This window comes from Camelus bactrianus, chromosome 34 (genome assembly GCF_048773025.1).
Source record: "Camelus bactrianus isolate YW-2024 breed Bactrian camel chromosome 34, ASM4877302v1, whole genome shotgun sequence".
Lineage (NCBI taxonomy): Eukaryota > Metazoa > Chordata > Mammalia > Artiodactyla > Camelidae > Camelus > Camelus bactrianus.
Window position 1 is genome coordinate 6,719,202 of NC_133572.1, and position 27,799 is coordinate 6,747,000.

Genomic DNA, 27,799 nt, shown 5'->3' on the forward strand with positions numbered 1-27,799 from the left:
CTTCAGCCATTTGTTTTAATTAATTTAAACTTTTTTTTTTTTTGCTTTTTGTTACTATTGATATTTCTTCATATTTTCTACATTTTTTGTATGTTATGTGGTAAATCATTTATCACTTACAGTTCCCAGTGTATTTGTTCTAAAGGTTTATTTCTATAGGGTCACAATTGTAAATGAATAAACAGTTTTGGAAATGTAAGAAAGACCCACAAAAACTATGCATTTATGACAAATGATATGTTTATTTTATATCATTTATATAATTCTCACAAAATCAAACAAGTTTCTGAGCTTCTAAGTTTTCCCTGCTACTCTGATATTTCACCTAGAATTCCAGACCCTCCTTCTTCCATCATGAAGTCATTTACCAGTTTCTGCCCCTAAAAAGCAGTTATGAATAATATGAAGTGACAGCAGAATAAAGGCAGGCAGATCTTGAATCTGGAATGTTACTGAGACGTGCGAACCTCATCACTTCTCCTTTAACCTTCTTTGTCTGAGTTTTCAGCACAGACAGGCTTCTCACACAGGCAGGAAGAGGACGTGCCGCAGTCGTCAGTCCCAACACTGTGCGTATTTGCGTAAGCGCATTTCCCCCAGAAAGCCACACCTGGCTTTGGTAGGCTCCTGAGAAATTTAGACAGAAGTCACTGGCCGCTCACTGCGTTTGAATTAAGGAGCATTTAATTAAGAACTTACTGAGTGAAATGTATTGTACCTGGTGCTGTGGGGAACTCAAGGGAGTAAAGACACGCTCCCTCTTTTCAAAGGACTCACACATTTATATATTAAAAAATGAGATGGATGTGTAAGTAATGAATAAGCTTCATAAAATGTGGTAAGTATTTATAAGTAGGAGAAGATACACCCGTATAGAGAGGAAGAGAACGGTCTGGCTGGAAAATCATGGGACCCGGGGCACACACTTATGTTTCAGTCGAGATCAGCACGACAGAAACCACAGGTCTGTACAGCTGCAGTTGGAGGAGGAATGCTTTGCTTGTAAATACATTAGATATAAAGCCAGTTACGATTAGTAACAAAGTGTAGAATATATGTGTGTGTGTGTGTATATATGTCCCTGAACAGCACGGATTTGAACTTCGCACGTCCACTCACAGGTGGGTTTTTTTCAATAGTAAATACGACAGACAGGATCCGTGGCTGGTTTAATACACGGATTTGGAACTGCCTGTAGGAGGGCTGACTGTAAGTTCTAAACAGATTTTTGCCTACACGGAGGGTCGGCCCTCATTGTTCAAGGGTTAAATGTGTGTCAGGACATTTGCTTCCACTCCAATGTGTTCATTTTATTTTCATTTACAGTATCACCACTGATATAAATGCCACAGGTAGATGCTATCAAAGGGTATATGTACACTAACTATGAAATATCAAGATGACTTTATGATTTACAAAATTACCAACAGTATTATATGAAATAGCAAAGGCAAGAAATAAAGAGGTTTAAATTCTGTCCCGAGCAGTCTTCTCTGTTCTCTTAAGCTCTTTAAGCCAAAGACGTTGAAAAAGGAATAAGGAACTGGATTATGTACTAGACACTTACAGGCCAGGAGAAGGGAGGGAGCCATCTTCCCACTTCCACTGATTGTCCTCCTCCTTGTAAGACAGACCAAGCCAAGTGTGATCTCCCGCAAGTAACTTCAAAATATTCTGCATGGAACCAAAATACACAAAGGTGTTAATACTAAAAGTGCACTGGAGTTAACAAATGATAGAACTTATGTCTGAAGAATCATAAAAACAAAAATCATGTAGTCTATATATGCCCACTGATAAACGAAACATTGAAAAAATATTTCAGTTCTTTAGTGTCTGTACATTTCTCAAACCAGGAGTTAAATACAAAGAAGCAAAAAAAAAAAAAAAAAAAAGGAGATAGGTAAGGTAAGAAAATTTTACATTAAGGAGGACACCACACCAAGGTATGAATTACTTTTAGCTTATTTTATCATTTACTCAACTCTGTGCTTGCGAGATAGATCATTGCACAAAAATGAAAAAAAAAAATCCCTGCTTCTGGGGGATATGAGTCAGATAGAAGTAAACAACATACATATAAATGATACGGTATATAAGAAGGTGACAAGTGCTAAGGAAAAACTACAGCAGGGTAAGAAGGCCTAAGCATACAGAAGAGGGATCTGGGGGAACACCGATACACAGGTTTCAATTCTAAGTACGGTTGTCAGCGCAGGTCTTACTAGGGAGATGACAGCTGAACAAATCGGTGAAGTAGTTAGCCATGGTTGTATCTGGGAGAAGAAGTCTGCATGCAGAAGCAACAGCGAATCCAAAGGTTCTGCAGTGAATGCACGCATGGCGTGTTAGGAAAGAAAGATGTGCTGACGTGGAGCATACCAGGGAAGAGGAGGGAAAAATGAAGCAGGAGAGCCCCCCTGGCTTTAGAGATGCAGGTGAGCCCTTCCTTTGACTGACGGCTGCTTTACATTTATATCCCAGAAATAAAGAATGAAACACAATCTCACCATCAATCTACTCCTTTCTGTATTTAAAAATGTAGCGTTCAACGAGGCACAAATATTAGAACACTCTAACCAAGAAACCATTTCCTCGGTTTCATGGTAGCAGTGGTCTCGGTACTGCACCCAGGGACTCGGAGGAAGTCCACATCTGTCTCCTAGAAAAGAGGGTATTTATAATTCAGAACCCACAGAACCCCAAACACAAGGTCTTACGGCTTCACATCTTTTCTCTCTTAAAAGAGTAAGACTGTTATTAAAAATGGTTGTCAACTCAGAATTTTCTCACTTCCAAATCACCTGGTTTCGTATTCAGTTCCTGTAAGGCTTTAGTGAGATATTCATTCTGGTTTTGGAGCCATTCTAGGATTTCTAGAGAGGAAAACAAGACTTAACATTAGATGAGAAGACACATCACACCTGATCTGTTACTGTTTTAAGAGTCATAATAATGATCATGATCAAGTGGCAAAACAGACAAATAATTGTAGTCCCGTTCCCTTCCCTACTTAGTTTCATCTCTGGCTGAAATACTCAGTTGCTTAGAAGTGAGACCTTTAAAATGCCCGACATAGTGATTATAGTCAAGAATACTGTATTATAAACTCAAAGTTGCTAGGAGACTAGATTTTCATTGTTCTTAACACAAAAAAGAAATGAGAATTATGTGATGTGATAAAGGCGTTAGCTAACACTACTGTAGTAATGACATTGCAATACATAACTGTATCAAACTCACACGTTATACACCGCAAATTACACAACGCTATATGTCAATCATATCTCAATACAAAAAGAAACCAGTCTTTTTAACATGAAGAATCACTGACAAATTCGCAGATGGTTCATTTAATTTTTCATATGGATTCAATACCTCAAAGAAAAAAATCTAACATTTTAATGCAAATCCTTTGTAAAATATTTGTTTAATCATAAATATCGACTATTTTATATTATAATTTGATTAGTATAAAAGAAGCATCATGATTACTCTAGTATTAGTACTTAGAAACTATGAAAACACCATTACTTTTCAAATATCTAAGTTCTTCTATTTCCATGCTCCCTGAACATCTTGCACATACCTCCACTGCACCCCTGGAAACTTTGGTTTATTTCTGGTTTATATGTTTTCTCTAAGCCTCCCAAGGGCAGGCTTCATACTGCATTTATTATTGATCACCAGCCAAGCGGCTGGCATCTGGTATACACTGAATAAATTTGAATGATTAACTGAGTGAAGGAGCTAATTAATTAACATGAGGTTATATTTGGTAAACATGAGACTCACTCAGTTTCAGAAGATACATGAAGAACCAAAAGAGGCAAGAAGCCATCAAAACAAGCATGCTGCTGCCTGAGCTCATTACATTAAGCAACTAACCATTTTTATGGCAGCAAGAAAAACAGTCGAGCATTCTGTGAAGACAGTTTGCTCTAGCTCTAACATTACCTTTATTTTGGTCAAGAGATTCTTGAATCTGAAGGAATTTTTCCTCTTCATTTTGGAAAGACTCAATCCATTGGTTAAGGTTCTTCAACTTGCTCTCTGATTGCTGAACACTTTGAAAGTCTAGAATGAGAATTCCAGACATGTGTAAAACACATGCTCAGTTATGAAACAGTAGGTTATTAGCTTGTGAAGCTTGATTTTTATAGTATATTCTTAATAAAGCTCCCCAAAAATGTTTTAAAAACTATAAAAAGATATTTGGCTAAGTATGTTTTCATTTATCCGCTATTTTTTCTAAAGTCTATGCCTAAGTCCAAAATACCATTTTAATTCCTTATAAGATTGAATGTGTGTTTATATTAACAGGACAAGTGTCCATCTCAATTAAAACAGACAACAGCAACAAAAACCAAGTCTCAAGCAAATCTTTTGGCGTCATGACTTGATGTAATGTGAATTTCACTTACTAATCAAATTTTAGAATTTTGAGTTTCAAAATAGCTTTATCAAGGACAAACAGCTACTTTTAAATAACCAGTTGTCAATAATTTTAATAGTAATTAGAACATTCTTTAATCTAATTTACGATGTTGGAGGCATGGAGAGTTTTTAAAAAATTGTAAAAGAAGCTACTTTTTATTTTCAATGTAAAAGTAGTTATAAATTCATTGATCTTAATTTCTTAGTAAGTTCTAATTTTTAAGATAATAATAATAATCAATCATTATTATCAATATCTTCTGCAGTAATTACAATAATATAGCCTCCCTGGAAAAAATGTGATTATTGAGAGCTCACAAGATTAAATTCATTCATATAACAAAATGTTGTGATATTTTCATGTCATTTTTTTTTCCCTCGTCTCTGTTTAGTCTGGCAATAAAACATTTACCAAAAATTATTATCTGGAAGTGGCTTAAAGAAATATGATAATTTGACAAATAGTCTATGATTTCTTTCCCCCCTATTAATCAGACTTACACTGATAACCAAAGAATCCACACAGCATCAAAAGCAGCAGGCAGGAGACGCCCAGGATCACAGGAATTGTTCCAAACAGAGTAATGGGGAAAGGAGAAGCTAAGAAGCAGAGTGAGGAAAAGTCAGAGATAATGTAAGCTCCTGTTATTTAAAAGACGAATATCATTATTTCCCTTGTCTTATTATTCTTTAAACTGCCCTAAGTTTTCTGAAAAACAATGCCCAATGTGCAAATTACTATGAACTGTTAGACTGAATGAGGGAAAAAAACTATTTTAGAGGATGTGCAGAAAAGAATTAATGGAGCAGACCTGACTTCTGTCCTGAGAAGCCTGCTTACAAGGCTGGCCCTGGCTAGCATCTGGAAACCTAGGTTTCAGGAGGGTCGCCACAGCCATTCACTGATGAGCATGGCTTACGCTGCCTAAACTGCTTGTGCAAACAGCTTGTGCTGAACACTGACTTTCCTTATTTTGTTATATGCCAGTCAAATTCTGTCTGTGTGATTAATCCTCAATAAATAACCTGAATATTGATTCCCTAATGAGTTTCCCTGGTTGGCCAAAATTTGACACGTTGTCACACCTTGTTGGGGGGGCGCCCCACACCTCACTCAACGTGCCTCTTCCCTTTGCTGATTATGCTTGTTACCCTCTCATTGTCATAAATCTCAGCTACAAGTACAACTGTATGCAGAGTCCTGTGAGTTCTCCCAGTGATCATTAAACCTGAGGGTGGCTCTGGGGACTTCCAGCACAGGTGAAAAACGCACACACGGGCGTTATTAAACATCCTTAAATACGAGACATAAAACTTCAGTTCAGATTACGTTATCCTCATTGATATGATCAGATGGAGAAATGCTTAATGATTTTAAATCTGTGTTCATTTGAACTTGATGACTAGTTGTATATTTCCCTCCTAAAGAATTAGAGTAAATCTTAGTGAATGTTTTAACTGAATGACATTTGGTTTTAGGTCAAACAGCATCTATAATTTATTCAGTTTCACAAAAGTAATATGCCAATTCCCCACACTCCAGAAGCTGAACCTTCTGAGACCATCATTAATAATCTTTTATTAACTGTGTGTAGAAGCCAAGAATGGGGCTAAACATCCTACCGCCCCTGGACAGTCCCCACAACAGTTACCTAGCCCAAGACGTCAGCAGTGCTGAGGTGGAAAAACCCTGCTCTATTAAATTGTTAAGTTTAATTATGATCAAAAAGAGGCAGTCATGTAATAGGGTTCTACCTTTCTTTGTCTTTTTTACACACTTGCTGAATTGTAAACCATGATCATGTTAAGGCTCTCCACTTTCTGTGAAGAAACCAGCCTAAATCTGGACAAAAGTCTTCTTTTATCCTGAAACGTGCTCCCTAGTATATGAAATTTTCAAACCTCTCTGTGAGAAGGTATGCTTTTGTTTTACTTCTGTATAGGTTTTGAAGACTTTTTAATCTATTTTCCCTAAATTTTAAAAGTTCCAAATAGTAACAACAGGAGAAAAGCAAAATCGGAAGATGTGCCTTAAGATATAAAGAGAGAGAATGTAAATGAATCAAGTCGGGCATGTATACTTTACCATGCATGTTGGTGTGCTCGGGAATAGGACTCCATTCATCCTCTGGAGCGGGAGGAGGGGGAAGGGCAAGAGGTGGTTCCAAGTCCACAATAGGGATAGCCTCTGTCTGCTGTGTGTTTTCTTTTAGCATAGAAAATGTATCATTAATTTATAACCCCATAAAGCAAATGAGATTAGAATTGAGGAGATCCATTGCTATTTTCAAAGATCACTACAAATACAAACATAGTAGCAGTAAAATCAAAGATACTCAAATCACACTTTCAGTCCTCAGCCCATCCAGCTCCCCTAAAACTATTTAAGATGGTTGATTACACTCCAGATCCAGCCAGGAAAGAGATCATTCTTTCTGTTAATTATATTTAAAAGTACTCTTTCAGGTATCTGGGAAATATCAAAGAAAATATAAGATATTTAATGCCCCTATTATAATCATAACTAGCAGTTAGCAGTTAGGATAGACAAAAATAACCAAAATTTCATTTTCATTAAAATACACAGAACACTTAGATTAAAAAAAAAAATACCTGAAGGTTGTTCACAGTCTGAATCATTTGACATTATGGAGCCTTTGGGATGATTTCTTGGTCCCAGTAGTGAAGAAGATCCTATAAAGATGTTGGTAGGTGAATGGAAAGATATTTCTGCCACGATCCTCTTAGGGTTGATGAGATGTCCAGACCCAGCCTCAGGTGGGACAGCCACATACAGCTGTGTGATACTACCTTCATTTGGTAAAAACCACAGAGGAAATGTGAATCTATAACTGGATATATTTATAGTAGGTTAACAAAAATAAAGTTGCCCCACGTTAATTAAACTACATGCAACAAGCCTTTAAATATCATCTACTTTGTACAGGCAATACTCCATCACTCTGGAAATAAATTAGGAAAAGCCACTATCATAAAAAATACATAATTGTGTAATCCAGAGTGAAAATTTGTATGAGAACTGAGTATGCAGTGAAGGAAGACATAGGGATATGGAAACAAAGATTCTAGATAACCAGAGGAAGCAAAAAAACAGGAACGACACTGGAAATAACATGTGTCAATCAAAGGTGGATTTAAATAATAATGTACATAAAATGGCATTTCAAGATAGAAATCACATAATGAAACCTGTGCATTCAGATAGTAACAGTTTGGCTTAGGGTTTTTTGGTGCCAAGCCCCCTCCAACTTTTTTTTCAAAGGAAATTCTATTCATAGAAATATAGTCAGATAGCCACAAACAATCTATCTTTTGCTCTTTATTGCACAAATGAGAAAAAAAAAACCTCAATTTTTATAGTAGGAAGAAATAGATATTGCACACAAACAAAAATAGACGTCCGACTTTCTCATTGGGGTTATAACCTCATAGAAAATAATGCATATTTGACCCTGGTTGAAACCACACAAGATATCTCATATACAGGCAGTGGTCACAAGTTTCCCATCCTTCTACGTCCTGTTCAAATCAAATGGTTTTACAAATAATCCTAAAAATATATCACATTTTAGCTTTTAATATATGAAATACAAGGTTAGTTGACTAAAAAGAATATTATAACATTACTGTTCACTCAAAGATCTCAGTAAAGTCAGGGATGGAGGGAGCAGAGGCCTAGTTAAAAAATATTCTACATTGATTTGTCTGCCTATATTGTAACTTATTTTTATTTTGTTTACTCTCTAACTCTAAATTTAAAACTCTGATTGCACTGCATTGGGTCAGGATTCAGGTAAGTGTAAGTGGGAAGAAGGAAAAAGTATTAATTATTAATGTACAATTGTCACTTATAATAAGCAAATGTGAAAAAATATTATATGGACATATACAGTATCCCCTTCATGGGGGCATCCATTATATTAGAATGAAATGAACCTTTTGTACTGCAGCCTTGTAATACGATGCAACATCTTTCCACGTGGGTAGTTATATATCCAAGCATTTTAAAGGGAGAACCCTTTAAAGAATGAGCTAGAAGGAAGGTTCTACATGTTTTACTGTTTAGGAGCAAAAACCAAGCAGTAAAGCAGTGGACACTTAACAGCAGCTCATGGAAAAGGAAATGAGGAGGAACAAGAGGAAGAGAAGAAGAAAAACAACAAGAAGAAACATATATAAATGTGTTTATTTAATTCATATGAATATAGAAAATTACTTGCACGGGTGATCACAGGCAGGTGAACCACAGGACAGAAGAAAAGATTACTCATTTGCTTCATCGTGAGGCCTCATAGTCTATGCATGTATTATATTTATCACGTTTTTAAAGAAATTCTAATAGATATAGGGAAGTAAAAGCAAAGAGTGTTTCAGGATTAAAAAATTCATGTTGTAAACAAATTTTACCTTAGAGAACACTCATAACAGTATTATATCTGAGCACCAGAAATATTAGAAAAAATGTGTGTCCATAAATGAGGGATTGGTTAATTCCCTATTAATAAAATAAAATACTATACATCCAAAATAATCACTTTATTGAAATCTGCTTTATGACATAGATATACACTAAATATAGAGAAATTCACTGAATAAAGAGATTACATCAAACTAAAAAGCTTCTGCCAAGCAGGGCAAACTATGAACAAAAATGAAAAGGCAACTGCAAAATGGGAGAAAATATTTGCAACTCATATAGCTGATAAAGGGTTAATATTCTAAGATAACTCATATAACTCAATACAAAAAAAAAAAAACTGATTAAAAATTGGCCAGAGGAACTGAACAGTCATTTTTCCAAAGAAGACATACAAATGACCAACAGATACATGAAAAGGTGCTCTACATCACTAACCATCCAGGAAGTTTAAATCAAAACCGCAATGAAATAACACGTGACCACTATTAGAATGGCTATCATCAAAATGGCAAGAGAGTATAAATGCTGTCAAGCGTGTGGAGAAAAGAGAACACTTTTGCACTGTTGGTAGGAACATAAATTGATGAAGCACTATGGAAAACAGTATGGAGATTGCTCAAAAAATTAAAAATAGAACCACCCCATGATCCAGCAATCCCACTTCCGGGTATATAACCAAAGGAAATGAAACCAGGATCTTGAACAGGTATCTTTACTCTTACGTTCATTGCAGCATTGTTCATAATGAACAACATATGGAAAACAATGTAAGTGAGATACATGCTGTATATATGTATAAAATAAAGCATTTTATAATAAACATTCATACCTGTATATTCCTAAACATATAATGGAATATTATCCAGCCATGAGGGAAAAAGGAAATCCTCTTCAGGGCTTTACGTGAAATGGAATAAGCCAGACAAAGACAAATACTGCACAGCATCAGTTATGGAGAATCTCAAATAACAAGAGTCAAACTCAACAGAAACAGGAAATTAGAAAGTAATCCAATAGGTGGGTCTAAAGAGATGTCAATCAGACATGGAAATGGCCTTCCCCAAGGAGGACCACTGCACCCAAGATCGTGACCCCTTCCTGGGGGCGATTCCAGTGCCAGTGTCTCAATGTTGCTATGCTGTCTGCCCGGCTCCTTTTACTCATGTATTCAGTCGCTTTCCCACAGAGAAGTTAGGCCTGTGAAATAGAACTGAGGTTAATTCTAAAAGAGAAAATTTGCATTCAAAAAAAAGACACATGGGAAAGAGGAAAAAGCATATTCATGGTTCACAGCACACATTGCTAGAAGTACTTTACATATTGACAATGGTAAAAGGGCATTTGGTCTTTAGGTTTTATTTAATCTCATTATTAAGAAAAATAAGGTATAGTCAGCCATTTTTGCCCATGAAATAACCCAGAAGACAGTCAAATGCTCCTATAAATACATCAGAAAAAGGTTTTTTTTTGTGTTAATAGTAAAAGTTAACATCTGAACATAGTTTATCTGAAATTATGAAAGGAATTACTAACAAAGATTTACCAAAGTGATGATACTTTTCCTTCTGAACATACAGCACAAATACTTTTTTATCTTATAATTTTTTATTGCTACTCTTACTAGCTTTTTTAACAAATTGCTGAGATAATTTCATGGTTTACTTGAAAACTAGTACCACACAATCCTACAATTTTCACCACTTTGCAATAGAGACAAAGGGAAATAGCTTCAAAATTGCTGCCTTAGATATTAATACAGTTAAGGGTTGTCCTCTGTTACCACTCTGCTATGATCAACCAGTGTGTCTTACACTGCCATCTACCACTTGATTTTACCATGAAAAAAATGAATTCTGCTCTGCCAAATTAGTTAACTGTCATGAAGATTTTTGCAGAGGCCCATAAGACAAAAAACAAAAGTCGGGCAGATTAAAGGCCAATTAATAAACCATATCCTTGGAGAAGGAAAACCAAGTTTCATAGTTGTGGATAAAGAGAAAGTAAAGAAGAGATCACAGTGTTGCCAAAAGATCAGCCCCCCTCCCTGATGATGCAAATAACTCAGAGACCGGGTCTTGGAGCTTAGAAGAAAAGAGGCAGCTTTATTACTTTGCCAGGCAAAGGGTGAGACAGGATGGAAGGGGGCAGGGCACAGCCACTCAAGGAATGGCAGCAATTTAACACCAAAATGGTGGAAGATTCACCTCATTAGTTGGCCTTGAGGATTAAGAGGTTTGACTTCTGGCAGACCTCAAGCGTCATTATATGCTCATTGTAACAGCATGATAAATAACATTCCCGCAGGCGCCACGACAGCCCCAAGGCTAACCACAAAAGGCCAAAGAATGGGAGGTGGCCCCATCCCTGGGAATCCCAGCCCCTTCCCGGGGGCAGTTGGAATGTCCCACATGTAGGCGTGTGAAGCTACTGAGTCCATAAAACATGGCAACACCACGCCTAGTGGCCCTTTTCGCTCCCTCCTCTTTGGAGACAGCCCGCACTCTGTCTATGGAGTGTGTACCTACTTTAACCTGAGCACCCAATTCCCACACCTCTTTCTTTGCATTTCTCTTGCCTTACACTCTGTGCAGTATGTATCTCTCTAAATAAATCTACCTTTACTCAACGGTGACTCGCATTTGAATTCTTTCCTGCGTGAATCCAAGGACCCACATTTGCTGGGGCACGTCCCAGGGGCTCAACTGAGACTTGGGAGGTGGCCCTCCTCACGCCCCACATCTGTTTTCCTGCATCAAGGGGACTCACAGCAGGATAGTGCCTTCAAAACTGTGAACCCACCTTGGGGATGGGGCGGGGTGGTTATTTAGCCATAGTTCAAACAATAAAGCATTGATAATGATCAACAGAACCATTTTCTCATCAGATGACTTAGAATGGCGTCATGATGCCTCTAGGCGACCAATTCTATAGAGGCCAGCAGCTAGAACTCTTTATCTCATAAGCACTCAAGCTGTGGTCTTCTCAGTATTCAGCCTACTTTGTAAGTTTACAGTTCTGTGACCTTCTCCCTGGAGATCCACTCAAAAACCAAGCATGATCATAGCTTTCAATTACTGGGATAAAGCAGAAACAGTAAGATCAGTGGCTTTAGTTTTAACAGTGGGCCTGGGACTGTGGATAGCAACCAGTCAGTCAGGTCAGTGGACCACTTTAAGGGCAAAAATAAGAATAAGCAACCTGTTAGCCTAAATGTGGCCATTGTATTAACCTTCCTTCAACAATACCCGGATTATCAACCCTGCTGATATGTAGATAATTTTAACTGCAATTAGATGGTTGCTGGCCCCTGTGTATGACAGGAAATTTTCAAAGTGGAAAAGGAGTTATTGAAAAGAATGCTTCAGATCATCAGTTAAGTCAATTCAATGTCATCTCTTTCAACCATTTAAAATTTTAAAGTAAAACGCATTTCAAAATAACACTTCTTTTCAAATCTATTTTAATAAATTGCAAATGTACTATTAATTTTAATGTGTATGCTATATGTCATTTTTGAACACTATATTTTTAGTATAAAGTAAGATAAACGTTTTGAAAATGATATGATTAGACTGTTGTCATTGACTTTAACGTACTATTGACAAAGAAAGTTCAGCTTAAACTTTAACTTAGAATGAGCTAGATAAAAACATGTCAAGTGTATATTTGAAAAATCTGCCCTTATCATACTATAAAAATAGTACAAAAATTAATTCAAAATGGATTGTGGACCTAAATACAAAACTCAAAACTATAAAACTCTTAGAATATACCAGAGGAGAAAATCATATGGCCTTGGATTTGGTGAAGACTTTTTAGATACAAAAACAAAGGCACAATCCATGAAATCCATCAATGTTCATAACAGTATAGTTCACAGTGGTCAGAAGATGGGAACATCTTAAGGGCTCATCGACAGTTATTAATGAACGTTTAAACAAGATGTAGTGTATACATGCAATTGAATATGATTCAGCCATAAAAAGAAATGATATTCTGGTACATGCTACAATGTGAATAAGCCTTGAAAACATTAAGTGAAAAAAAGCCAAAAAAAAAAAAAAAAGATAAAAATTATATGATTCCAGTTATAGGAGATACCTGGAATAGGTAAATTCAGAGACAGAAAATAGAACAGAGGCTGCCAGGGGCTGGAAGGACAAGTGATGGGAGTTGCTGTTCAATGGGTGCCGAGTTTCTGCTTGGAATGAAGAAACAGTTCTGTAAATGGATAGTGGTGAGAGTTGTAAAGCACTGATAATGCGCTTAATGCCACTGAAGGGCACATTTCAGAACTGCGAAAATGGTGAATTTTATGTTATGATGCTTTCCACAATTAACATTTTTCACAGGAATGAGCTCTTGATGCCCACAACAGTATATAGATAAATCTTATTTGCTTTCTGGCAAATGAAAGAATACAAATTATATGATTCTCTTCAAATGGCTTTCTGAAAAAGATAACACAATGGGGAACAGAAAACAGAAATGGCCAACTACAAAGGCAGGACACAGGGAAATTTGACAGTGAAGGAACTCTTCAGTGCCCTCCTGGGGTAGCAGATACACCACCCTGCGCATTTGTCAAAGTCCATAGAACTGTGCATCACAAATGGTGAACTTTAATGCAGGCTGAAATAAACAAAAACTCATCAATCAAGATGCGAAGGTATCCCAGGAGGGAATGCAGACTGTGAGAGCAGACTCTAACTATGTCACAAATGTGTAACACCACCGCACTGAAGGAGCGGGGAAAATTTTCAGACATTCCCTCCCCAGGGGGCTGGTCTGGACTTGCTGTCTTACTTCCAAACAACAGAGCGGGGAAAGCAGAAAATACTACCTCCACGATGGGGAAACCTGGCAAACACTAAATTAACCAAGGGGTAAAGTTAAGACCACCAGTGATACCTTGTGAATAAATGTATCCCTGGTAAGATTTGATGATCAGGCTACTTTGCCTTTGTAGTAGTTTTTTTTTTTGTTTTTTATTTGTTTTTTGTTTTTTGTTTTTTTTCCCTGGAAAACCTGTAAGTCCAGTCTAAATATGAGGAAAACATCACAACAAAAATTAAGGGCATTTGACATGAAACCCGACCGCAAGAAAAGACTGGAAGTGTCACAGAACAGAGGAGACACAATTACTAGATGTCATGTTGTATCCTGAACTGCATTCTTGGAAAAGAAAAAAGAATATTAATTGAAAAAGTGATGAAATCCTAGTAAAATCTGGAGTTTCCTTAATAGTAATGTATCAATGCTCAGTACTTCGGGTTTTGGCTATGGTAGTGTAAGATGATTGAATTAAGGGAAATTAGGTAGAGATTATAAGGAAAATGTTTGCAACATTTCTGTGAAACTAAAATTAGTATAAAATAGTTTTTTAAATAATATTTAATAAATACTCTTGTGTAACAACATGTAACACAGACTTAGTCATTTGAAGAAAGCAGAGGATATAAAATCTGTCAACAATTATGCAAAAGGTCATAACAAAGGCTTTTCTGTCTGCCCAATATTTTAATATTTTATTGAGTAATTATTGTCTCCTAAAACTTTGCTTTTAACTCTGCTTACATAGTGAAAAATATTTCTTTCATCAAAAAGCAAAATACTGAATACTAATAGTTGTGACGTATTAGTGTGAAGGAAAAGCCGGGCTGGGCTAACTCGTAAATCTAAGTTAATAAGTGTCAGTTTGCTGATTCCCTGCTCATGTTTTTTTTTTTTTTTTTTTGCTAGCCAGCTGGATTTTCAGAGAGACGTATCTGGCCTTGGAGTGTCAGTTGGCTGCCTCCCGGCCTCTGCTTTGGGATAATGATGCTGCTAAAGCTGTTCCATGCCTATTGGCCGAATACCCCAAGCCTGTAATTAACCCTGTAAAACCTCATGCTCACGTTTTGGAGGTGCTCAGAGCCTCGGAGCAGAAGCCCCTCCAAGCCCACCGGCGTAGTAAACCTGAGTACTCCAACCCTCCATGTGGTGCTTGTTTCTTGGCTGGCCTGTCATTTCTGTAACATTAGCTCATATTATTAAAATTATAAGTAAGACAGAAAGGAAAATAAACTTCCCATGTGTTTAGTATAAAAAGGAAGTCAGAAAATACAAACTGATTTTTAATTTTTATAATCAAAGAAAAATAGAGCATAAATAATATTTTGAAACTGTGACACCACCAAGATTATTTTTTAAAAGTAGACTTCATAGATCATAAATATTGTGTTCCCAATGCTAACATTTTCTTAACATCCTCCTCTTTTCCATAGTTTGAATTTTTTAGTTCTTTCATTTGTTTTTGTTTCTGCTTTGCTCTTGGTGCTAACTAAAGGCTAAGGCTTACATGGCATAACAGGTTCTTCAGTGTACTTTGACTTTTGGATGTTTTTGGGTTTACATGTGTGTTCTTGAAATTAAGAAAAGACAACAAAGAGTTAACAATGCCTATGAGGTTACATTATCACCTAATAATAAAAAATATGGTATCTATTTTTTATAAATTTCAAATTATTTCAGGGTTAAATGAGATAATATCTGCAAAGTGCTTGGCACAGTGCTGACATCTTGTAAAATGTTCAGTAATCTGGGTAAATTCATATTTAAAAATTGGAGAAGGTAATTTGTAAGATGAAGCATAAACACAGTAAAGACTAACAGACCCATGTAGAATATGAAAGATTAAAGTTAGGGAAATCCTTAGAAAAAACAAGGCATATGTTTCACGGAGAAAATAATTATTATAGTATATCATTGGTTAAGAAAGATAAATTGCTGTAAAAAGGTATAATAGTGTAAAGAAAAATGATTAGGAAGTGGATCAGAGAATTGACTTTTTGATTAAGTGGAGAAAGTTGTGATTAGGCAAAATGGAAACATTTGATGGACTTGTAAATGTGAGACGCTAAGGCCTAACCAGATATTTTCAGAGTCTGATATTCCAGTCACAGTGGTGTTGAGCGTTGCCTTTGCCAGATGGCTGTTTTAGATGAAATCTACAACAGCTGTAGAGAGCAGGACAAAAATAAGACGTGACTCTTCCAAAACCAAAAAGAACAGGTAGCCAGAACATAAATCGCATCCCGCTTTCACAGACTACATAGCATTACCTTTTTTTTTATTACACACATTCTGTCTGAAAATTTCTCTAAATTGTTTGTATATCAAAACAGGTTTTCCTTCAGCCCACAACTGAAATACATTTCTTTATCGTGACCTTCATTATTATTGAACTGTGAAAACAGATAGAGCTCTTTCGATCGTTTCCTACTGAGTTGAAACCCATATATCTCAACTGCATTGTCACTGTTTATCCATGACACCACTGGAGATGCTACATCAGACTGAATAAGGGGGAAGCGAAAATATTTCTCTTTATAATTAGGTTACATACCAGAGGGGAAGGGAACCAAATAGCATCAAAGTCTGAAGTTTGTATGGAGAGAGAATATAGAGTATATTTCTGCTGGAATGAACTCAAAAACAAACTGTACAAAAACTGTTCTGGAAAACAGTGGCAATTGAATCCAGATGTATTTTAAAGAAAACATGGACTGACTGGCTCTCCACCTAACAAACCTTAAGACCTTAAAACTTTATTATTCAAAATCTCCTTCAGATAAATGTGAAGAATGATGGATACTAGTGTTCATGTGTTTTCACTTGGCTAATACTAAGGTAGTTTAGAAGATGGATTTAAGTATCTAATTAAGTACAAATTTTATATAGAACCCAAACTTTAGTCCGTTATCAGGATTATATTTAGAATCTTAGTATTTGATGGTGTGGCTGCAGTGGTGATGATGGTCCTTTTTTTTTTTTTTTTTTTTTTTTTTTTTTTTTTTTTTAGTACGCAGTGTGTGGATTCTGTGCAAAATGGGCATGGCCCTTTAAATTGTTTTGCCCATTCATCTCTTCTCTTCAAAAACCACCTTTCTCTGTCACAGAAGATGCAAAAAGCCTGATGTTCAAATAGGAGCTGCTTTCTGTCTTCATGAGGAGCTGGCAAATACTGAAGCTTCTTTGGTAACAAGGGCAAATAACTTACAGAGCCCAGAAGAACTGTCCTGAGTTCCAGCTCACAGACATCTGTGCCACTCGGCCCCTGGGGTTGACGTCTATTTGGACCAGACTCCAGCAGAAACAACCGCGCTGACCAAGGTATTATATGTATAGCCGTGGCTCTCGGCGTAGCCCATTGTCACTAATGCCACCTGAGTGTGTTTACAGAGCACACAGAGTAGAGATTTTTTTTTTTAATCTAGTAAATTTAATCTTGCAGGCAAAAGAGCTAATTCATTCAGGTTTAAAAATTACTTTATAAGGTAAATTGCCTCATAATTTCTCATGGTTTACCGTTAAACATAACGGATAGTTTTCTTAGCAAATATTTCAATGTATCTCTTGGATGTAACCAAGTGAGTTAATAATAGAGGTAATGTTCACATCAATGAAGGCAGGATGTGAGTAATAAAAAATTATTTAATCAGTGATCAATTTTTATGTCTATATAATACTATGTTTCTCTATTTCACACATACATCTAGAATTTTCTTATTTATGTAATATAGCTTCCATATTTCTGAGATATTCAAGACTTGGTGAAGAATTTTTTAAAGGCATTATAAATGTATTTCTGAACAATCATGTTTTCTTATGAGAAGTTATCTTGTGGGAAACTACCAAATGTTATAAATGAATGTTATGGATATTTAGAGGCCTGTGTATTTTAATCATATTATAAAAGATAAAACCGGGGAATAATTCTCTGAGAAATAAAAATATGTAAAAATTGTTTTATTTGAAGCTACACTAGCAAACTAGTGAGCAATAAAAATTTTAACCATTTTATGTTACAATTCTACTCCAGATAAATTTCTTTGATTATAAAAATCATATTTAAAACACTTGAAACAAATTAACTTTTCCAAAATTTGCAAATAAAATTAATCCTTCCAGGAGAATTGGGTGCTTTTTGCCTATGCCTTCAAGTGTTATGGGCATAATGCCACACACCCCACAGAAGAATAAGTAAAACAATTTTAGTCCTAATTGTAGGGCTTTCGTTTTTAGTACCATGTTGGAAGAGATGGCAACAATCCTTTAGGAGATTATGGTATGTAAACTGTCATCAATCAAAAAAAGAGTGGAGATAAATAGAAACAGTATCTGGAGAGCTCATGAAGGAGAAATATTAGAATGACTCATTATGTAACACTATCTCTACAGTACAAATGACTCATAAAAATTATCGTGGTATTCTTCTGGGTAGGGACAATTTTTAAGTGTAAATATTTTATAGATCATAGCAATGTTACCCTTTTAAAGTTACAGTAAATTCTGTATTTGGAGAACTTCAGGTAGATGTGAAATGACTATGCAAGCATCTAAAGAAAGGTGCTGATAACTGATAATTTTAAGAATAGGAAAGAAAATAATCTGCGGCAAAAATCTTTCTTGGAAGAAAATTATAAAAGTAAAAGCAAGAATCAGTAGTTCAATGGCACGAAATAGTGATTTCAGTGATACACAGACAATGAAATGACAGAACCTGAAAGCTTAGTTTAAAAAAAAAATTGTCCATTTATGTGTCTTACAATTGTACCTCAAAAATTTTTAGAGATGACTGAAAAATACACAACATATGCAGAAGTGCAAAACATTCCTTCCAAGAAGCAGATGCAAAAAAAAAGTGAGTATTTTTTTCTCCCAAGCCCTACTGAATCCTGACACTATTTTCTATTCCTTGTCAAATAACTTTTCTAAATAATTTTGTTATAATTTAGCAGGTGACACATTATATCTAACTCATTTTCAAGATTTTGTCTTATTTCAAAGATTTACCTGTAATTGAAATTTGCTAAGAGAGTAGAACTTAAATGTTCTTACCAAAAAAAAAAAAAAAATAAGAATAAATATGCGAGGTAATGGATGTGTTAATTAACTACTTGGGAAATCCTTTTACAATGTGTAGGTATATTAAATCACCACAATGTACACTTTTTAAAAAAAAAAAAAGGATTTACCTGATGAACTTTGCATGGTAAGAGAACAGTTACATACATCTCTTTCATTTGGGAAAAAAAAAAATCTATTCTGTCAGCTCTCTTCACACATGTTTGTAACCTACACGCCTTCTGAGAAGTGGTGTGACTGCGAAGTTGCAACCACATCTCTGTTTTACCCTCCAGAGATGAAAGAGCAGCTAATTGACACAGAAGTGAAAACATGTACTTCCAAGCCCGATCGCAAGAAGGTAACAAGAACTGAATTGCCTGAAGAAAAAGGTAAAGCGTATGTCGAGGCCCCAGCTTACCTGTCCCCTCGTCGCTTAGCCAACCACTGTTCTGAACGACTAAGTCAGCGTTCCCTGTTCCACGAGGCTGCTCACACTAGCTCTTGTAACCTAAACAAGAAAGTGGTGTTGAAAGTGAATATCCATGTGTAGTATATCCCAGATAATTAACGCAGTTTGGGTGCTGTATTCATACACTTGTAACGGAACAAGTCAAGTAAAAAAATTATTTCTTTTCAATTTGTTTGGGAACAACAGTGAATCTCCTGATGTCACTATCCACTCATTCTGTGAAGCTTAAAGAAATAATATTCGATTAATAATTTTGATACGTACTTGGAATTATGTCTTCTAATGTTGAAGAATCGTAGTGAAGCTCCAATGAGAAAATTGTGGAGATATATATGTATACATACATATGCATAAATGTATGATATTTACAAAGTACTAAATATCTTCCATTGTGGGTCAATAAAATTGATTTATACAGATATATTTTAGAAGTATGTTTGCATTTTAAAAACCAAGTCCATGTATCTAATTTTCCCTTTGTATTCGTGAACCATTCCGATGAATTAGGGGATGATTTTGGTAGTTAGATTCAGTGAATGCCCTAAGAGATACATGGTAACAGAATAGACAGCAGAACCCAGGCATCTAACTCTCCGTCCACTATTGTTTCAAATTGTTCAGTATCCCTTTCAACTTATAATTTCAAGTTGGAAGACATTCAAGGCTTAGGGTCTTGAATTTGTGGAACATCTCCCTCTGAACCCTGCTCTGTAATTCAGTCTTTTCTCTGCTGATCTCCTCAGTCTTCTGTTTTATCTGGGCAGGGTCTTCAGTTCCGTTTGCCTGGTTTCTCACCGTAGTGATTCTTGGAATACTCTGTTTCTTTCTCCTAATAACAACAGGAGTCATGGGATTCATGGGTAAGTTAAATGAGATCTGTGGCCTGAACCAAGTATCTCCTCCCTTAGCAATTACTCTTTTTATCAGTCTTCCTTTCCTGCTAGTTTCATAGCTATGATTTCCTGGGTTCTACCCAGGAAACCCTTCCACTTTCACTACTAATGTAATCACTGGGCCATTTTCCAAGTTCCTCAAAAAAAAAAAAAAGTTTCTGACGTCTTCTTTACTTATAAAGCCTTTATGATACTCAAGATATTTCCAGGAGAGATCATATTTGAGCTTTTGCTGATGGCTGACCATGCCGTGTCCACATCAACTTTCTCTGTCCTCTCTTATTCCTTCTCTCAATAAATAGTCAAGTCCTCTTGCAATCTCCATTCTGTAGCTCAAATTTACTTTTTTAAATTGTTTATTCTCACAAACCCCTAACACAACCCAACAGTACTTTTCTCCTGTACTATTACAATCGCCTCCTAATTTATCCTAAAGTCAACAGGCTTTCAAAATCCTATTGCAATTGCCAAATAAATGTCTCCAAATCTATCTATGATCATGTCATCAAAATACCAAGAAACTGTTCACGGTTTTTCATTCTTTACCGAACTGTTAAAATTCTCCTACATATACTTGCTTTCATAAATAATAATCTTCTTGCAACCAAATGATTTTAAGCTTTACTCCCTACATCCAAATTGGCTTCAAATAATTCTAGATCATTTGCTGTTCCCCACAGGTTCTCTTGAGTTTCTCTGCCCCAGCACATTTGTTTATGCTGTTCCCTTCATCTGTACCAGCCTCCCCAGGGGGCCTATATCTGCCTATGGAAATCATACCCACCCCTCAAGACCCATTTTATAGGACATGGACTGCTTTTCCAAATATTCCATGATATATTTTCTAATTCCCTAACCAGACATCAGTTCTCTTTCTAAACACCATTTTATGATCTTTTATAAATTTTCATCCTGCTGTTATCCCCCTTGTATCAGAGTTTCTAAACCTTAGCATTATTGACATTCTGATGGGATAAGTCTTTATTAGGGATGCTGTCCTGTGCTTTATAGACTATTTGCCAGCAACCCTGTCCTCCACTCACTAGATGATAGTAGTTATAACCAAAATCTCTCCAGATATTGCCCATGCTCCTGGAAGGTAAAATCACCCCTCGCTGAGAACCAGTGCTCTGGACCATCTTCCTTTCATACTAGACACTGCAGGTGATTCAAAAATAATCTACCAACTAACAAGTCTTTCATTAAAGGAAGTTACAATTGGTTGCTATCAGTTGAGTGTTTACATTTCTTTATGTGTATTTAAAAAAAAAACAAAACACCATGCTGTTTAACAACATGGCTGAGCCTCGGCTTCAGGCTTCCTGGTTTGCAAACCAAGCTCTTTCAATTCGTGTGTGTGTGTGTGTGTGTGTGTGTGTGTGTGTGTGTACATAATTGTCTATGTAACAGCTATATAGTACTTTCATGGAGATATAACTCTCCTACCCTTATACACAAGCCAGCTGCTGGAGTACTAACGTTGAACTCCCTTAATATGTCATGTTCTCTCCGTCTCTCTACTTTGGAGCAACGATTGCAGCAATCCAGAATTTTATTGTCCATCTATTTCAGTCTCCTGCCTCTTTCTCAGACATGGACAGAAAGCAGACTTAAGATTTACACTAACATGTGAAGTCCTGCTGACCTGTCACACTGTTCTACAACCTGCATTTAGTCAGTCAGCCCTCTCCTGAGTTCCAACAACAATTCGCGGGTATCTCTGTTGTGTCACTCATTGCATGGTACTCTAATTGCATGCGTTCCCCACTGCCATGAGTGAGTTTCTTGAGGACAGAAGCTTCATATTTTTCATCACTCTATCATCAAGGCCTACTAAGATGTTTTGTCACTAATTCATGTATTTTCAACAAGTGAGATGGAAGTATGTAAATCATAAGCAACGAAGAGGTACCTTAAAAGCACAGGAATAAAACTCCTGAACATTAGCTGACGTGTTCAATTTTAAATTGTGCCTTTAGTCTACTCCATGTTCTGTTTTCTTCAAGCTAATGATGTACGGTAAAGTTTTCCAGGGTTGTCAGGGAGGCCAATTAAAGAAGTCTCCACTGGACAACGTGAAACAAGAAGACAATTCCACAGTTAAAAACACGACTTTCAAAGAGGAGCTACTTAGTGGAGGTATGCAGATATGAAAACTGAACCCAACAAGTTTCTTCTCTGTTTCCCTCAATCACTTGAGAAATTGCTCAAAATGGATTTTCTTAGACTCAGCCAATTGTGGAGGCCAACTTTCATTCTTACGTAATCGAAAAAAAAAATCAGTCTCTCCCAGAGGTTAGAGTCTTCTGTCTGCATCATACTATATTCTTTTAAATCATCATTCCTCAAAATAATACTTTTTTTTCTACGAAAAAAAAAATCCTACACCTCCTTCAGCACATTCTCTAATCATTGTTGATATGCTCTGATGTCACTGTGTAGATCAGACGCTGGATTAATGCACGAAGATCAGCTCTGTCCCTACAGATTTTACTCAGTCTAGAAAGTACAAAGACGCTGTTTCCTGCTGTGAAGTTCTCTCAATAGAGATTGTGAGGGAAAATACCAGTTTTCTTAGAAACTTTTCCTAGAAAATTTTAATAAAGTTATGCACAGATTTGGAGGAATATAAATCACGTACCCTCTTCCCAGGCCAGGGTTCTTTTCAGAAAACAGAAATAATGGCCATCAGTCTCTTGAAATAAATGTTTTTAGAAGGACTAGAAAGGACTCCTGAGTCCTGAGCTCTAGAGCACTCCTCTCTCGCACACACTAAATGGTCTCCGGGGAATATCTTTTGTTTTCAAGGAAGGGAAAGCAGCATGTGTGAAACTAAATGGTCATGTTGTGGACAGAAATGTTACTATTTTGCCAATGAATCGAAGACCTTTGACAAGAGCCAAAAATTCTGCAAGAAGATGAACTCCAGGCTTCTTAAGATAGAAAATGATAAAGAACTGGTGATGTATATTTTCTGTTTGCCATCTCACACCATAATTGTGTAGCCACTAGATGTTGGCTACATCTTAATGCTTGATAATATTTGGGCATCTTAGCACAGTTTACTGCTCTAAGTTGACTCAGATCCCAAGAGTACTCATGTTAGAGTCAGAAATACAAATAGAAGTGAAATTAGAATTTCATTTCATTCATCTAATTCATCCACAATCAGAACTTCTACAGTACAACAAATGTAAAGGCAAACAGGAAGCAATCAGAAAAATATTCATCCTTAAAATGTATCATTTTATCACAGATAACTGTATTTACATATTGATAATTTCATTGAAATTTAGCTTTAGCCTCTCTGAAAAAGAATTAATTTACCTCTAACAAAATCAATAAATACAGCATCACCACTGAGCTTGAGGTAAAAGAAAAAACTCAATATCAATTTTAAATTGAAGGTCAATTAATTTCAATTCAATTCAATTTTAACTCATACTAGTTTGCAAGAAAACTGAACTATATATTCATACTTCTTATCATTATGTCTTGTTTTGAATATAGAAAAAATTTACCACTATTCTTTCAAAAATATATATCCTTACATTCCAGGTTAAGGGAAATCTTTTAATATCCTCTCATAGATTAATAGACACTAACAATTACTCAGTTTTCTGTACTAGGCCAATGATCCACATCCTTGGCTTTTAATAACTCATAAATAGCTATTAAAAATATGAACTTAAAAATCATTAAGGAAATGAAGCAAATTTGAATCCCAAAATAAGACATTTGTAGAGCCTGAATTAACTGCTTTTTACTCTAATAGAAAATGCATGCAAGGTAATGAATGTTAACTAGAATTTGGGGGTAATTATTTTGCAATACATACAAATTATGAATTATTATGTTGTACACCTGGAACTGATATAATCTTACATGTCAACTATGTCTCTAGTAAAAAAAGAAAATTATAATTTTTGATAGGGTAAATTTTAAAATTCTGACTTTGTTTACAGACAGGTTAAAGAGCTCATGTGAAAATATAACATATTTAAAAGTAGCCAATTCCACACACAAACTACTAGAGCTGATCGAAGAATTCAGCAAGGTAGCAGGTTACAAGATTAACGTTAAAAGTAGCCAAGTAACAGAGCAAATGTGAAATCTGTCTCCAACATAAATTAATAATCACATTTTAGTGAGAAAATCCCTTATAATCTTCCTCGATAAGAACTATAGCGTTTATATGGATAATAACCAGATTTTCAGAAGTATTTATACTGCACTCTACCATCTACAATGACTATGGAAACATTAGCAAAGAGGTTAGAGGTGTTAGCCATGGAACTTCTGGCTTTTCCTATGAGTGTCTGGACCTTCACTTTGTTTATCCTCAGCCTTATTTTAGACTTGTAGATTTTTAGAACATTGTAAAATATGTCATATTCAATAACCTTACTGAGTTATCCACTGCATCTTTTGACACGAGAAATTTTAATTTGGTATCCATGGATATACAGAAGAGAGGGTTTAAGAATGAGTTTTAGAACCTAAAAGCCCTAATCTCTCATGTAACATATCTTCATCAAGAAATATAAGCATTTATGAAAACCCTGAAGTTGAATGCCAAGTTTTATATCTAAACGTATATATGTCATTTCTTTTTCTGGGTAGTGGGGTTAAGTTTTTGTTCTCTTCTCTGTGGGGAAAGAAACAAAAGAAAATAAAAACTAAGGATGAAAATTAAAGCAGAATAGGAAAACAGAGTTTACAGTCAGAAACCCTCAATTTAACTCCCTTTCACACATTATTTTGTTTGACTGCATCAATTAGAACATCAGTTTCCTCACTAGGGAAGGATGAAGAGTAGGTATTAGAACTGGCTGTATTTTTCTCCCCAGCATATTGACGAACATCAAATGAGGTAATACGTGTGCATACACATTGTAAACACTAAAGTACAAGATTAGTATCAGTTACTTTTCACTTACCAAGCAATTTCCAGCCAGCTATATAAACACTTCATCTGACGGCATGGAGACTTCAAGATGCCCAATTCACAGGAAATAAACAGAGTTCCTGTGGAACAAAAATATAAAACAACATTCGTAGAAACATCACAGCTGTCACACCTGGACCCCAAAGTACAAATCAGACTTTATTCAAAATTCGCCTTTGAGCTACAGGCATAAGTTTTGAAAGTAAATTCGGAGATTTCAGGTTAAAGACTAAATAAAGCTAGTCAAACTAAGAGAGTGTTACTTTGTGTTTCACTTATTTACTATATTTAATAAAATATCAATAACTGAGGTTCCATTATTTTATACTTCGAATAAATCAGGATGAAGTTGATCTTTATGCTTTCTGTTATTCAAAACAATAAAAATATTAACAAAATCATGACTTCATTTCAGAAACATAGAAAGAATTTTTCTTATCGAATATATTCCTTTTTATTACAGAACTTCATTCAAAGTCAGCTATCCTACTTCCATTGGATTGGACTGTCCCGTAAAGGAACTGGAAGTTCCTGGACATGGGAAGACAAATCATCACCTTTTCTCAAAATGTAAGTCTCTAGAGGAGATAGTATTAATAAGTCCTATAATCACAGGTTCTGGTTTACATTTCTGAATGTCTATGGGAAAAATGCACACATTCCTATACAGGCATATATGCAGACATGTCCAGGCATATACGTGCTCCCATACATAAAGAACTTAGGTTCAGAAAATGAGTGTATGAAGAAGAGAGGGAGGTATTTCAACTTCATTCCTATAATCCTCACCAGGTACTCTTCAGGAAAAGTTGGGGCACCAAGGGACAGTTTCTTATAAGGAAAGAAAAAATATACCACCTTAACTTTGGACCAATATTTCCTATTATGTCTGCATTAGTGAATGCATATTTCACATTATTTATATACTTTTATTTTGTGTTAAGTGATTGGAAAGAGTCAGAGGTTGGAAACTGTGCAAGCTTAGCAGCAACGAGGATGGTGGCGGCTGACTGCTCCACATTCAAGCCCTACATTTGTGAGAAGTAGACTGCAGTCCTGCCCCAGGGAGAGAACTGCAGCCACAGAAGACCATGCAATAATCTCCCCTTACAAAAAGCCATGCTCTTGGAAGTCCCAGAGTCTCTCTCTCTCTCATTTCAGAATATCTTTGCTTTATTATGGGCTGTACCAATATTCCAGCCTCTGACTGAGGTACGTTGGACCCTCCACTCCTGCCCCTTTCACATGTAGACTGCCAAATCGCACAGGAGCATGGGTTAGTGGAGTGAGAAAGTGTCAGTGCTTCTGACGAGCATTAGGAAGCAAAGTTCTGTATGCTCAATTTCTGCAACTCACACAGATTTAGTAAAATCTTGCAAACCACAGTCACTGTCATGCACATTTTATCTGGCATGTAACGACAATAATTAAAGTCATTATTCTGTATGAATTGTGTATGCATTTCTGTTCGATTCCTTAATTTACAGGAGAAATACAGTAGGGTATACTGGAAAGAGAATAAACAGTACCTTGAATCAGACCCTTGTTTGTGACCTACACCACTAATAGCTAATGTGCTTTCTGGCAAGTCCAAACTTCTGAGTCTGTTTCCACATCAGTAGGTAGACTACCAAACTGTTCTGCAAAGTGGTTGTTCCTTTTTGCATTCCATCAACAGTGTATGACAGTTCCATTGGCTTGTATCTTTTCGAAATTTAATACTGTCAATTTTTAAACCATTTTGATAAAGGTGCAGTATAATTTAATTCTGGTTTAAATTTGTATTTCTTTAGTGAATAAATGATGTGCACCATCTTTCCTTGTTTTTTGTTAACCGCGTATCTCCTATGGTAAATATTGATTAAAAATCTTTTGCCTATTTTTACTAGGTTGTTTGTTTTCTTATTATTGAGTTCTGAGAGTTCTTTCTTTATATATTTTGGATACTGACATTTTATCAGACATGTGTTTTATAAACAGCATCTTCCAGTCTTACCTTTTATTCTCAATGTTGCCTTTAGAAGTTTTAGAAGTTTAGATCAGCAGAAGCTTTTAATTTTATGAAGTGCAATTAATTTTTAAATTTATAGTTGATGGTTTTTGTGTTTTAAGAAATCTTTAATTAACCTGAAGTTGAAATTTTTTCTCCTATGCATTCTTCTAGAAGCTCTAAATTTACATTGAATCTTTAGTACATTTCATGCTAATTTTTGTATATGGTGCAAAGTGGGGGTTGAGTTCCTTTTTAAATTGTTTTGCATTGAGATGTCCAATTATTTCAGCACCACTTTTTGAAAACTGTACTCTTCTATTGAAATATCATGGCACTTTTGTCAGAAATCAATTGGCCAATTATGTGTGGATTTATTTCTAAACTCTCTGTCCACTTTCATTGATCTGAATATCTTATCTTCTTTCATCAGTACCTTTATTGTGATTTTATATTGTCTTCAAATAATGTGAATTCTTCTTTGTTCTTCTTCAAAATTGTTTTCACACTTTTTTTTTTTGCAAAGAAAAAGAAAATTTCACATAATGGCCATGTTTTTATTATAAATCTATTACCCAGTAAAAGAAATCAGAGCTCCTTGGAAAAATGACTGATTCTAAGACAAAGGTAGGAAATATACAAGAGCCTGGAGATTTTTGTAATTCTATAAGGTGGGGAAACACTTAAAACCATGGGGTATGTCAAAGGGGTTGAGCAACTAAGTAAAAGA

At 35.8% G+C, this 27,799-nt stretch overlaps 2 protein-coding genes across 5 annotated transcripts in view; one reads left to right on the forward strand and one right to left on the reverse strand.

Annotated features, from left to right (window-relative positions):
- Window positions 1–218: 218 nt before the first annotated feature.
- The window catches only part of LOC105062213 (C-type lectin domain family 12 member B-like), a 33,826-nt gene continuing 6,245 nt past the window's right edge, over window positions 219–27,799 (reverse strand). Inside the window, exons 3-13 of one of the 3 annotated variants that reach the window (XM_045510245.2) lie at window positions 25,072–25,159; window positions 19,188–19,277; window positions 9,708–10,075; window positions 7,051–7,248; window positions 6,524–6,643; window positions 4,939–5,037; window positions 3,958–4,077; window positions 2,805–2,876; window positions 2,511–2,662; window positions 1,568–1,674; window positions 219–627 (exon numbers count right to left, since the gene is read on the reverse strand). In XM_045510245.2, coding sequence (XP_045366201.1) covers window positions 483–627; window positions 1,568–1,674; window positions 2,511–2,662; window positions 2,805–2,876; window positions 3,958–4,077; window positions 4,939–5,037; window positions 6,524–6,643; window positions 7,051–7,084 — 849 coding nt within the window. In that variant the 5' untranslated portion in view covers window positions 7,085–7,248; window positions 9,708–10,075; window positions 19,188–19,277; window positions 25,072–25,159 and the 3' untranslated portion in view covers window positions 219–482. Of the gene's footprint in view, window positions 628–1,567; window positions 1,675–2,510; window positions 2,663–2,804; window positions 2,877–3,957; window positions 4,078–4,938; window positions 5,038–6,523; window positions 6,644–7,050; window positions 10,076–19,187; window positions 19,278–25,071; window positions 25,160–27,799 lie in introns of all 3 variants that reach the window. The other 2 variants (XM_045510246.2, XM_074357390.1) reach the window with 2 other exon arrangements.
- Window positions 16,722–26,964, forward strand: LOC123614442 (natural killer cells antigen CD94-like). Of its 2 annotated transcripts, XM_074357394.1 has the most exons (8): window positions 16,722–17,032; window positions 18,492–18,563; window positions 19,063–19,158; window positions 20,003–20,098; window positions 22,157–22,270; window positions 22,940–23,091; window positions 25,543–25,649; window positions 26,024–26,964. In XM_074357394.1, exons 2-8 carry the CDS (start codon window positions 18,494–18,496, stop codon window positions 26,124–26,126), a joined length of 738 nt encoding a protein of 245 aa, XP_074213495.1. In that variant the 5' UTR covers window positions 16,722–17,032; window positions 18,492–18,493; the 3' UTR covers window positions 26,127–26,964. The 2 variants fall into 2 exon arrangements, with proteins under 2 accessions (XP_074213495.1, XP_045366205.2); XM_045510249.2 differs by lacking the exon at window positions 20,003–20,098.

What these genes read in the sequence shown, in the direction of transcription:
- LOC123614442 (XM_074357394.1), top strand. Translation starts at nt 18,494, where the DNA reads ATGACTGAAAAATACACAACATATGCAGAAGTGCAAAACATTCCTTCC. An exon ending in GAAGCAGATGCAAAAAAAAA is followed by an intron (nt 18,564 to 19,062) that starts GTGAGTATTTTT and finishes TTTACCCTCCAG; the next exon opens with AGATGAAAGAGCAGCTAATT. An exon ending in TCATCACCTTTTCTCAAAAT is followed by an intron (nt 25,650 to 26,023) that starts GTAAGTCTCTAG and finishes TTTTGTGTTAAG; the next exon opens with TGATTGGAAAGAGTCAGAGG.